This window comes from Leptonychotes weddellii, chromosome 1, assembly GCF_054177405.1.
Source record: "Leptonychotes weddellii isolate Sample4059 chromosome 1, ASM5417740v2, whole genome shotgun sequence".
Taxonomy (NCBI): Eukaryota; Metazoa; Chordata; class Mammalia; order Carnivora; family Phocidae; genus Leptonychotes; species Leptonychotes weddellii.
In genome coordinates, this window is record NC_138369.1 from 185,435,653 (window position 1) to 185,449,072 (window position 13,420).

At 48.5% G+C, this 13,420-nt stretch overlaps 1 protein-coding gene across 1 annotated transcript; it reads right to left on the minus strand.

Moving 5' to 3' along the window:
* Nucleotides 1-10,661: 10,661 nt before the first annotated feature.
* On the minus strand, nt 10,662-11,677 carry CLDN14 (claudin 14). The gene has a single exon (XM_006745398.3). It carries the CDS (start codon nt 11,675-11,677, stop codon nt 10,964-10,966), a length of 714 nt encoding a protein of 237 aa, XP_006745461.1. The 3' UTR covers nt 10,662-10,963.
* Between the last annotated feature and the right edge of the window lie 1,743 nt (nt 11,678-13,420).

Below are 13,420 nucleotides of genomic sequence, written 5' to 3' on the forward strand. Positions count from 1 at the left end.
GATCCCAGGACCCTGGGATCATGACCTGAGCCGAAGGCAGACGCTTAACGACTGAGCCACCCAGGCGCCCTCTGGAAGTTTTTTAAACATCTTTTTTTTTTTTTGATCTGAAATTTCATGAGGCTTTATCTTATTTATTTGTGTAAATCTCTATTCATTCTACTTAATACTTGTTAAGCCCCTTCAATTTGGAAATTCATGTCTTCCTTCAGTTCTGGGAAATTTTTCTTTTTCAGTTTTTAAGATAATTTCTACTCGTCCATCTCTTTTATATTTTTTAGGAACTCCTATTTGGCAGTGTTTGACCTCCTACAGGGATGCTCTATGTCTTTCATCTTCTGGTCTGTGGTTCCCTGTTATTTGTATTTGGTTTTTAAAGTAATCTCTATACCCAACGTGGGGCTCTATACCTCAACCCCGAGATCAAGAGTCACACGCTCCACCAAGTGAGCCAGGCAGGCACCCTTATTATTTGTATTTTAATTTTTGTTATGCTCTGGAATATTTTCTCTATGTTTCAATTCATCTATTTAATTTTTTTAATGTGCTTATTTTATATGAAACTTTTAAATATTCTATTAAAAATTTCAACTTAAGAGCATTTTCCATTTTCTGATTTTTTTTCATAGTATTCTCTTCTTATGGATGAAATAAGACCTTGAATTTCTGTAAGAGTACAGAATAGAGATTTTATTTACTTATTTTTAATTTAATTTTATTATGTTATGTTAATCACCACACAATACATCATTAGTTTTTGATGTAGTGATCCACGATTCATTGTTTTTGTATAACACCCAGTGGTCCATGCAGTACGTGCCCTCCTTAATACCCATCACCCGGCTAACCCATCCCTGCACCCCCCTCCCCTCTAAAACCTTCAGTTTGTTTCTCAGAGTCCATAGTCTCTCACGGTTCATCTCTCCCTCTGATTTCCCTTCCTTCATTTTTCCCTTCCTTCTCCTAATGTCCTCCATGCTATGCTACTCCTTATGTTCCACAAATAAGTGAAACCATATGATAATTGACTTTCTCTGCTTGACTTATTTCACTTAGCATAATCTCCTCCAGTCCCATCCTTGTTGATGCAAAAGTTGGGTATTCATCCTTTCTGATGGCTGAGTAATATTCCATTGTATATATGGACCACATCTTCTTTATCCATTCATCTGTTGAAGGGCATCTCAGCTCTTTCCATAGTTTGGCTATTTCGGACACTGCTGCTATGAACATTGGGGTGCATATGGCCCTTCTTTTCACTACATCTGTGTCTTTGGGGCAAATACTCACGAATGCAATTGCTGGGTCATAGGGTAGCTCTATTTTTAATTTTTTGAGGCACCTCCACACTGTTTTCCAAAGTGGCTGTACCAACTTGCATTCCTACCAACAGTGTAAGAGGGTTCCCCTTTTTCCACAACCTCTCCAACATTTGTTGTTTCTTGCCCTGTCAATTTTTGCCATTCTAACCAGTGTAAGGTGGTATCTCAATGTGGTTTTAATTTGAATTGTTGAAAAAGAAAAACAAAGCTGGGGCATCACGTTGCCCGATTTCAAGCTATATTACAAAACAGTGATCACCAACACAGCACAATACTGTCATAAAAACAGACATATAGACCAATGGAACAGAATAGAGAGCCCAGATATGGACCCTCGACTCTATGGTCAAATAATCTTTGACAAAGCATGAAAAAATATGCAATGGAAAAAAGACAGTCTCTTCAATAAATGGTGCTGGGAAAATTGGACAGCCACATGCAGAAGAATGAAACTCGACCATTCTCTAACACCACACACAAAGATAAACTCAAAATGGATGAGAGACCTCAATGTGAGACAGGAATCCATCAAAATCCTAGAGGAGAACATAGGCAGTAACCTCTTTGACATCGGCCACATTAACTTCTTTCAAGATACATCTTCAAAAGCTAGTGAAACAAAAGCAAAAAGAACTTTTGGGACTTCATCAAGATAAAAAGCTTCTGCACAGCAAAGGAAACAGTTAACAAAACAAAGAGGCAACCCACAGATTGGGAGAAGATATTTGCAAATGACACTACAGATAAAGGGCTGGTATCCACGATCTATAAAGAATTTCTCAAACTCAACACCCAAAAACCAAATAATCAAGTCAAAAAATGGGCAGAAGACATGAACAGACACTTCTCTGAAGAAGACATACAAATGGCTAACAGACACATGAAAAAAATGTTCATCATCATTAGCCATCAGGGAAATTCAAATTAAAACGAGAATAGAGATTTTAAAATATTCTCTTCTCTTCCCTGAACTACGGGTTTCCTCTGGTGTCTCTTTCTCTTTCATGCCGCAGGCTTTCCTCAAATGTTTGATGCTTCTTGGAAGCGTGAGGCAAAGCAGAAGCAGGCAGGCAGCATGGTTTATGCAAGCAGGACTTGTCAAAATGATGGCTTCCCTTGCGCCAGAGGGAGCAGGAAGCTGGACTGCTGGAGGACTTCCGAAATGCTGGAAGTAGGGGGCTTCATGGTGATGTGCAGACCCCTGCGCCACTTGCCCCATGACTCTGTCCCCAGAACATTTGTTCCATCGCGTTAGCACATTAGCCAGATCCTCTGTGTGTGTGGTGGGAGTGGTGAGAAGCAGCAAATGGAATAACCCCTTGGCATTTGCATTTTCAATCTTCTCCCACTCAGCTCTGTGTCAGCTTTCTTGTTGGATTCCCCCAGGGGCTCCCCTAGCTCAGCTCTGTTGCCCCAGTTGCAGACCCTCCACATGCCCTCCTTGTTGTGCCTCCCACCACTCTGGTTTGAAAATTATATTTTCACATCAGCTTTTTGTTTTCAAGAGTTAAAAAACAAAAACAAAAAACCAGCCCTAACGGTCCTTCTTCCATTCTCTTTGTTGTACATTCATTCTTTTATTATTTACTATTACTTTAATGGGATCCAAGGACGGATAGGCATTTTTTTTCCCAAGATTTTCTTTTTTTATTTGAGAGAGAAAGAATGAGACAGAGAGCATGAGAGGGGGGAGGGTCAGAGGGAGAAGCAGACTCCCCGCCGAGCGGGGAGTCCAATGAGGGACTCGATCCCAGGACTCCAGGATCATGACCTGAGCTGAAGGCAGTTGCTTAACCAACTGAGCCACCCAGGCGCCCGGGATAGGCATTTAAACCCATAAATTTAGTCAGCTGTCTTGAATTGGAAGTGTCCAATTTAAAAGGATGACTGACTATGCTGTGAGAAAGAAGCATAAGAATGAATAGGATTCCAGAATCATCCAGAATTGTTATGACCCCTTCATCATTACAAAATGAACTTCTATGTCCCTCTTAATATTCTTTGCTCTGGAATCTACTTTGTCTGTTAATAGTATGCCCACTCCATCTTTTTTCTTTAAATTAGCATTAAACATTGTGGAGCGGGAGAGGGAGAAGCAGGCTCCCGGCTGAGCAGGGAGCCAGATGCAGGACTGGATCCCAGGACCCTGGGATCACGACCCGGCGGAAGGCAGACGCTTAACGACTGAGCCACCCAGGCACCCCTGTGCGAAGAGGTTTTTAAAATAACCTAAGTCACATGTAAAATATGTAAGAAGAGCGGCATATCTAAAGGGATTCAGTAGCTTTTTGGGAAGCACAAAGCCATGCATTCAACTGCAGGTCACTTGTTGAAGAGCTACCACGCAGACCATGGGAATAAAACTCCCTAGATCGGGGAGGCTCACAGTCTCATGGGAGAAGGAGGCAAACACAGGGTGAGTTGTAAAGAAAACAAAACAAAATAAACATATCCCAGTTATGAGTGTCCACCTAGATAAATGATCATAGAGTGAATATAACTGTATAACTACCACCCAGATCTAGAGAGGGAACATTACCAGCACCCAGAAGCCCCCAAGTACCCTATGCCCATGACCAAAGTAATGGTACTGATTTGCCCGCTCCCTCCTGGAAACAGAAGTTACCATTGCTTCTCCTCCTTGTCCACACTTGATATGGTCAATCTTTGACATTTTAGCCATTCTAGTGTGCGTGTAGTGGTATCTCATTGTGGTTTTAATCAGAACCAGATTTGATTTCAGAGAATCAAAGTCATGTGATATTCTGATGTCTGGGCATCACCAACCAACTCATAGTCATTATAAAGGGGGGTGGTCAGTTTCATAACAGAAGTATCCATGGAGCTGTGAATGGAAACACAGGCTGCCTCTCCGGCCGAGAGCGTTGTCTGGGCAGAGGCTGGGGATCGGGTTTGGTCTAGGCTCAAGGACTCCTGAGTGTAGCGCTGGGAGCACTCCTTATTCACACCAGCTCTTCACTGTCCTGGATCCCCATTGCCTCCAGCTAGTGTTGAGCAAGGTCATGGTGAGCTGCTACCCAAGGCAGGCACCAGCTTCCCCAGACACCTGTTGAAGCCACTAGACCAAAACTCTCCTGTGTTTTCCTGGCTGTTAAATGCTGCCTTCTTGCTATTTATTACGCTGGATGGGAGATCTATGCAAATGCTTTATTTTGGAAAAATGCCTGGGATGACTGAAAAAAAACTCCAGACCTCCCCAGAGCTGGAGGTGGCTGATGCTCCCGGCAGGAGCTGGGAGGCTGCCCTGGTGGGATGGAAAGCTTGGGCCAGTCAATCATTTACCCAGCAGGGATGGCAGGGTGGCGAGCTTTTACACAGAGAGCCCCTCAGGAGAAAGGAATTGAGCACTGCGCTGAACTTTTCTGAGGTGAAGCTCTCAGAGCAGGAGGTGTGAGGAGGATGCATGTGAATCTCCCCCCAGGGGCTGGGCCCTCCCAGATTTATGGAGTGACCTCCGCTGGCCTTTCCCAGGCAGGAAATGGGCTGTTGGCTGATGCCTTTCCCCTGCCACACACACCTGCAAAAGCCAGTTGGTAGTATTTTAAAATAACTTACTAGAATGAAATTTCTGTGTTTTCATTTGGATAGTTGCCCAGTAATTGGCTTTGTGCTTTTTGATTCAAGAAATGGCTTCAAATATCCAGGACCTCAGATTTCAATCTCTCCTCCTCTCTCTGTCTCTGTCTCTGTCTCATACACACACACCCGTGGCTCGTCCTGGGTGAGAAAGGTGTGAGGATTCTACAGGAGATGAGAGAAGGCTTTACTCCTCCAAGACTTAGTTACACTTGGTTTACTCACCTGTCATTCCCCTGCGTCTTCTGCTTCCTCCTCCCTCTCTGGTGCTCGGTGACTGTTAAGCAACTGAGCATCCTTAATTCTAATTTCATTTGTCTACAACTGACATTTCTGGCAGAAGAAATGGGCGCTGGGTTTGCCTTTGCTCTTGGCCTGACTTGGTTTAGCAAGGCCGTTCCTGGGGACTCGTCTCCTCTCTCTCTCTCCTCCTGTCTGTGCACCTTGCAAATAGCAGCCAGTGGTTTGGCCAGGAACCCCGCGCCTGGGTGCTTATGCCTGGTGCTTCTCTGGCCACCGTGAGGAGCTCCTGCTCTGTCTACAACATGGGAATACTGCCTGTGGGTCATTGTGATTCATTCCCCTTGGAGCATTGAGACGGCTCAGCTCCTACTGAGCAGTTCAAAGTGGAGCCTGGTTTCTGCTCCCTTCAGGAATGGTGCTCAGGTCTAGGCTGCTGTTCTGGTGTCCCCTCCCCCGCCAGACACATACATAAGGCCTCTGGGGTCCCCGGGGAGCTCCTAGGGTTTATTTCATTTTAATTTTTAAAAATTTTTCTAAAACTTACTATTATTATTTTTTCGTAATCTCTACACCCAGTGTGGGGCTTGAACTCACAACCTAGAGATGAAGCGTGGTATTCTATTCCGATTGAGCCACCAGGCACCCCTCTTAGGGTTTATTTTAGTTAACTCTTACTTATGTGCAGAAGGAAATTTGAATTTCTGGTTGCACGAACTGTTCTCATGTGAAGGGGCTTTAAGCGTATCTTTAAGTCCTCTGAGCAATTTGCTTTACTTTTTTTTGTTTTATATTTTATATTTTCATCCTTGGGACTTATCACTACTGGAAATCACAAGTATATTCATACCAAATGACAGTTGTTGCAAATTTCTTAAAATACTGTTTATGCTCATTATTGCCTTGGCCTTGCAATATTCATTGCTGGGTATTGTCATTTAGTGCATTCATGAAGGAGCATAAATGTTGCTAGTAACGTCATACTTTGTAAATATTTTGACAACACATTTCAAATTCATTGGTTTCCTTTTCAAATCTTACGTAGCTACCTTTCTTCTTTCTATGCAGAAGTATTAATGTGGCATGGAGTCCGCGGGAACCTAGGACAGAACCTGGTGAGAAGGCTCCTGATGTATTATCTCTGGAGGATTCCATGGTAGGTAGCTGCAGATTTTCCTTGAGGGCTATTGCAAACTTACGAACTGGCAGCAAGAGTGTTCTAACCTCAGTGTGTCTGCTCTCCACTGGGTAACTTGCTGCCTCCGCCTGGCAGCCCTCAGCTTTCCCTTTACTTTTCTAAGTCCAGTGCCTCCCCTACAAATGAAGCCCATCATAGCGCCTCCAGGCCACCTGACCGTGAAAATCAAGGAGTTCATTGAACGCTGCTGATCACTCCCTTCTCCTTGGCTTCGAGAACATCCTCTTCTTAGTCCTCCTTGCTCGCTGGGCATTCCCCCTCTGGCTGCTGGCTAGATCCATCTGCCTCATCCTCCCAGCCTCCAAATGTGAATGTCTTTGGCCTCTTTGATTCCTCAACTGGGTTCGCTTCCAACTTGATCCTTTCTAGCTGCCGGCTTACGTGGCGTTCCTGGGCTGATGGCTCCCAAAGTGACCTCTCCCTGAACTCCAGCTTCGTCTATCCAAGGACCCACTCCACATCTCCACTGGAGGCAGCTCAGACCAAACCCCTGGAAAATGGATTTAATCTACCTTAGCAGACCAGAACCTCTTTCCAGAATCGTCTTCATTTCAGAAAATTGTAACCCCATTCTTCCAGCTGATCCAACCCCAAATCTTGGTATCATCCTTTAAGCCTTTTTTTTTTTTTTTCACACCCAGAACCAAGCCCTCAGTAAAACCTACTGGCTCTGCCTTCAGTCACATCCTCATCTCTTCTTCCTTTTCCATCCTGCCACCTGGTCCACACCCACATCTCCTGACCGGATTGTTGCCATTCACGCCATTCCCTCTGCCTGGCAGGGAGAAAGCAAGGAGGGACCAAGGCAGGGAGAAGCAGGGTGGCATTGTGGCCAAGCATGGGACTGTGGGGCCAGGCACCGAGGGCGAAAATCCTGGCCCTGTCTTCATTTTATCACTACAATGTAATAGATGGTTGTTAAGCGATTGTGAGTCAGAGTTCTCAGATGGTTTCCATTTAGGGTGACCGTGGCTGACACGAAAGCAGGGTTCTCTAGGGGAAGTCAGAGGCCTTTGATTTAAGGAGGTGAAACCCATGAAAGCAATCAGAGTGTGTGAGGGGCGTGGCTCCATCTCAGGAAGTGGCTTCCCAGAGACTGGGCTGGGGACAAAAGGTTCACAGGGTGGAGGTTTCCAGTGTCTGTTCCCACAGGGCCAGGGAGGGCCGGGGACATGACGTGCAAGACTGTGGTGACGAACGGGCGGTGGCCTGGGAGGAGCATCGGGAGGCTCTGGGCTGTGAAGACATCGGCGCCAGTGGTCAGTGGGTAACAAGCCATCCCTAAGGACTAAAGACCGGCCTTCACGCCTACAAATCCAGGGCCTTCCCTAGCGCTGGGGCCCCGAGACATCCTAAATGCAGGGGAGGGAACCAGAAAACATGGCTAGCTTTAGGCCTTTCTGGATCAGAGCCAAACTTGGTTTGATTTGGAGAAGCAAAGAAATGTAGCATTTCTTATCCCGTGAGAGTCATGTTGTAATTTATATCCATAACAACGGTAACTCATGTTTCCTTTTTATTCTGAAATTTGGGGTTGTGTGTTGTACCTCCAAAAGGAGACCATGCTGTCGTCAAAGCAGCTTTGGTTAAGATTGCGCAGTCCTGAAGATTTGGGCAAAAACAGAAACAGGCAACATCTATTTGTTGGCCCTGGTGGTAATGTGGCAAAAAGGGGGCTTGTGTGGCCTGAGGTACTTGTCCTGGGAGTGAAGGAGGAAACTGGGAACTGTATTCTTACACCCTGTTACTCGAGGGAGGGAATCAAGGTCCTATTCAGACCTACTTCCTGTTTGGGCTGGCCAGCCATAGGACGGAGCCCTCCATGTGTCCCTTCTTGTGTGTTGCTTCCTACGTTCTATGGGGATCCAAATTTGGACCTCTGGGTCTGACATCATGTTTCATCAGTCCAGTCAGAGCCCAGCCAACAGAAGCTCTACGGAGTGATGATTGTGGAAAAAATCATATATGCATGGAATAATCTCTTAATTATTTGGAAATAGTCTGGACACAAAAGTAATTAGACCGTGGGTCATGCCGCTATTTGAGTGAACATATTTGTCCCCTGCTTACCTGTCTGGCTTTGAATCCTGGGTCTTTTACTCACTGGCCCTGTGGCCCTGGGCAAGTAACTAATCTCTTTGTGCTTTAATTTCCTCCTTTGTAAAATGGGGTTAAGAATAGTGTTTTTGTCATTGGGTTCTCATGGGTCTCATTGGACCAAATTAGTAAACAAAAACTATGCCTGGCACATAGTAAGTGCCCAGTAAACTGTAAGCACTATTATTATTGGTCTTTCCCCTGAGTAAGAGATAGGGACATTAAGTATTTTAGTAGTGACAGAATTCAAGAAAGAATTTGAAAAAAAGCGATTTCATTTTTTCTTTAATTTGTAATAGGTCTATTACCTAGAATAACTTCACCAGACACCTTCTAGACCATGACCATCAAGGCAGGACTGCCAGAATGTCATTCTGTTTTTAGAAGATTTTATTTCCCTTCTTCAGTAGTTTAGATTGACTTATTTTTATAATTTTTTTTTTTTAAAGATTTTTATTTATTTATTTGACAGAGAGAGACAGCGAGAGAGGGAACACAAGCAGGAGGAGTGGGAGAGGGAGAAGCAGGCTTCCCGCCGAGCAGAGAGCCCGATGCGGGGCTCGATTCCAGGACCCCGGGATCATGACCTGAGCTGAAGGCAGTCGCTTAACCAACTGAGCCACCCAGATGCCCCGACTTATTTTTATAATTTAAAGAGTAGGTTAAAATCGCTTGTTTCATCCGACATGAATGATGACCTTTCTGGTCTAACTCCCTGGCCTGGATGGGATGGCAGATTCCAGCCCTCCTAGCTTTTCAGGCTAAAATGTATCACACCCCCTCCTTCCAAACAGAGGTGGCACCTGTTACCTGGGGTCATAAGGCCAACAAAAAGTGGTGTAGAGCTGCTCCTTTAACCCCCACTTCTTCACGTCGGGAAGGTTTTCCTATTGCCAGAACTCAGCAACAGAGTAGTTTAGGAGCTGTGACTGGTAAGGCCTCAAGGAACCAGAGGGTCTCTCAGTGGAAACACATTACTGCTGAGGGCCTCTGCCTGCAGGAGAAGCCCACGGCGGCTGGGTTTCTCGTCACCATCTCAATGGCCTGGAGGACCCTGTCTGGAGGAAGCATGAAGTTAGTGGAGTACAAACCCACATCTGGCCTTGTTGCGTCCAGGGGCTCCAGGCTGCGGCCTGCCTGGCCCTTCGACCCTTGTCCAGGAGCCTCCCTGGGATTCCACCCCCCTGGTCCTGGTCGCCGCACCAGCGAGCCTGGCCAGCTGGCTCCATGTCTGTGCTGACCTGCTGTGGCTCTCCTCTCTGCAGGCAGTGGCTGCTGGAGCCCTGGTGGTCCTTCTCCAAGGCCCCTTGAGAATGGACGGATCTGTGTAATTGCTGCCCTATGTCTAGGTCTCAGGCTCAGCCCTTCCACAGGACAGGGTATGTTCTTTACACGTTCAGAACTCGAGGTTCGGAACAGAGGCATAAGCAGGGCACCACAAGGCACGTGATAGGCAAGGCTGTGAAATGGACAGAGAAGAGGACCACGGTCCCCAGGCTAATGGGAGAGCAGTGTGTGTGTGTGTGTGTGTGTGTGTGTGTGTGTGTGACAGCTCTCTGACCATGTGGTTTAGATCACAACCAGAAAGCATCATCAATGTTCTTAGAGCAGTGAGAGCTCATCTGGTCCTCTCAGCAGTTCTTTCCAGCTAAAGGAGAAGTCAACACACTCTGTACCTGCCCTGATGGAAGCTGCCTTCCTGCTTCCGTCGCCAGAAGAGAAGCCAGAGGTGTCCTGCGGGGCCCTCGGGCACGAGCAGTGCTCCTAACTGGGCTTCTTGCCAATGCCCAGAGAGCCAAGCAACCAGGCGCCTTTTGCTTTGTCTTTTGAATGCTGACTTGTGCTTCCTTACTAGTGGGAACTACCAGTAGAAAACAACATCATCTTTACTGTGGGGTTTACGGCAACCATCTTTCCCCCTAGGAAGGCCTGTACTTCCTGCCCTGCCTCTGGGCTTAAGCTGGAGTGACTTTTTGGTTGTGTTGCTCAAGCAGCTTTTAGATGAATATCAGCCCGGCCCTCCTCTGATTTTCCCATCATGTGTGGGTTGGGGCCACTCCCGGGGTGTCCCCATTGCTTTGCAACGTGGGGCCCTGACAGCCTGCTGTGGTTCCGAGACCTCAGCCGACAGAATAGACTGGAAACGGAAACGGATACTGTCCATTTCATTAACAACCACATCCAAAAGGTTTATTCCTGTATTGCAAACAAACCCCACAGACCAAACTCCCAAGTTGCTTTTCATTCAGCTGTTATTAAATCACCCACATAAATACATATAATAAATAAAAACCCAGAAAGGATGAAGTCTTTGGTATGTAGAGCTTTTCTCCCCTTCTCTTATTTCTCCCTCCTTCCCTGTGTTCTAAGCCCACTCCCTCGTGTTCATATTATTCCTCTGGACACAAATAAGTAGCCCAGGAGTCAACTTTGCGCCGGGAGCCGGCATCGGGGCGAGTCTGGGTCCTGCTGCGTCTGTGCGCTCGGGGGAGGGACAGGTCCTGGGCACTCACACATAGTCGTTCAGTCTGTACCCGCTGAGCGAGGCCGAGGTGGCCGAGGGGGCCCGGTTGTCCTTGAAGGCGGCGGGGGGCCGGTAGGCGGGTGCGGTGGTAGCCGTGGTGGCCCTGGGCTGGGCCTGGTAGGGCCTGGCGGGCCCCTCGTCCTGGCAGGAGAGGCAGAGCAGTGTGCCGCCGATGAGCGACAGGGACGAGGAGATGAAGCCGAGGTACAGGGCCTGCCCGATCTCGAACTTCATGCTGCTGGGTAGCAGCGGGTTGTAGAAGTTCTGCACCACGTCGTTGGTGGTCCAGGAGACGGCCACCATGCACAGCAGGCCGGCCAGGAGGAAGAGCGCGCCGCCCAGCACGGCGAACGTGGTCTTGGCGGGCGTGCCCTTGGCGCAGCGCGTGCACTTCATGCCCACCACGGCGCAGGCGCAGGCCACGCCCGACAGCAGGCACGAGATGACCATGAGCGCGCGGGCCGCCTGCAGGTCCCGGGGCAGCGCCAGCAGCGAGCGGTAGACCTGGCACTGGTAGATGCCCGTGCTGTGCCACACGCACTCCATCCACAGCCCCTTCAGGTAGGACACGGCCGTCAGGATGTTGGTGCCCACGTGCGCCGTGCGGCGCCAGTGCGGCAGGACGGTGGTGATCAGCGTGCCCACCAGGCCCAGGAAGCTGAGCAGGAAGCCCAGCAGCTGCACGGCCGTGCTGGCCATGGCCCCGGTGGCCGGCTGCCGGGCTCGCTCAGGCGCCCGCCGGAGTCCTAATGAAGCCGGGAGGCGGGGCGGGGGGAGAGAGGGGAAATGGGTTAAAGATTATCTTGATGCATTTCTTTCTGCTGCCAAAACTGAGTTTTCCATAGGCAGTTGGTATGACAATTAGCATATTTTTTTTTTTAAAGATTTATTTATTTGAGAGAGCGAGAATGAGAGAGAGAGAGAGAGAGTACATGACGGGGGGAGGGTCAGAGGGAGAAGCAGGCTCCCCGCCGAGCAGAGAGCCCGATGCGGGACTCGATCCAGGGACTCCAGGATCATGACCCGAGCCGAAGGCAGTCGCCTAACCAACTGAGCCACCCAGGCGCCTCGACAATTAGCATATTTTTATAAATAGTTTCTGCCGCTTCATTGGGTGAGAGAGTAAGCTGCCTAAGTTTTCCCCGGAAGGCCAGAGGGGAAGGGATGACGGCAGAAATCTGGCTGGCCGGGGCTTCCCAAGGACCCCAGGGAAGGGCAGTCCACGGCCCCCACTTCTGATCTGTCAGCACTGAGCAAGCACGTGTGGGAAGTTCTACCTTATGTCAACCCTGAAACACTTCTGCTGCATTTGAATCTCATTGCCTACCGTTTGGTCGGTAATCACTTCAGTTGTTAAACCAACGCATGGACTGACAAGAGTTAAGGTGTGTGCTACCTCTGACTTAGAAATTAGCCTCGGATTGCCCGTCAGGATGAAATGACTTCAGAAAGTGGGAGACTTCCCTGTGCTCTCAGGAAGGGAGAGATTTAGCAGCCACAAGCAGGTCTCATGCTTTCTTCCAGAGTCCTGGAGCTGGATGTGAACTTAGAGATTGCCCACGGATGCCAGGGGCCAGGAACGGCCAAGGTCACCAGCGCCTGAGGTGCTGGGGCTCAGGCCACAAATCAGCGACCACCCCCTCCGGGCAGGCTACCTCCCCTCACACTTCTCTGCAGAGGGGTGGGCTTGTTGTGAACCAGGTACTGCTACCTGCCTTCCGGAGAGACAGGAATGTGGAGCCATTTCAGAGGTTTAAAAAATTCTAACCATGGCAAAATCCGGCACACTTCTGGGGGGCAAGGACCCAGCACCTCTGTAGTGACAGACAAATAGGGGACACTCAGGAAATATTAGAAGGGAGGAGGGAGAGAAGCAAGGAAAAGGATGCAAGGAAAGAGTAAGGGAGGAAGGAAGGTGGGCGGGTGAGCAGAAATACTCCAGTGAGCCCCACAGGCTCCTCTTTCTTGCCTGGGGCAGGGTACCAATCCATGTTGCCACCCCCACCGGCTGGGTGACTCTCGGGGTGTCTCTCTGGGCTCAGCTTCCTTCTCTAACACGAGGGAGCTAGACTCCATGGCCCCAAAGCGTCTCCTGGTCCTGAAGGGAGAAAAGGGACGCTTCTCTGCTGATGACAAGTCACTTCAGCATCCTGAACCAAGGAGGAACCCAGTAGGCAAAACCCACCCCTTCCTTCATCTCAGTTAAGCATGGGAAGGCTGCAGGGAGCAAACTGTGGGCTGGCAGGGCCTCTCCCACCCAGGCCATGCAGACGCTCACTGCGACGGTCTTGAACCCTGGGTCCCTGGTGGAGAAATCCCCTACTCAATTACAGTACAGGATTTGGTTAGTAACAAACACGTGACGTTTCCACTGCGGGCCTGTACCGTCATCTTGCTGGATTTAAAACTACGTACTGGGCTGAGATGTCTTAGCCTTGTAGC

What these genes read in the sequence shown, in the direction of transcription:
- CLDN14 (XM_006745398.3), bottom strand. Translation starts at nt 11,677, where the DNA reads ATGGCCAGCACGGCCGTGCAGCTGCTGGGCTTCCTGCTCAGCTTCCTG.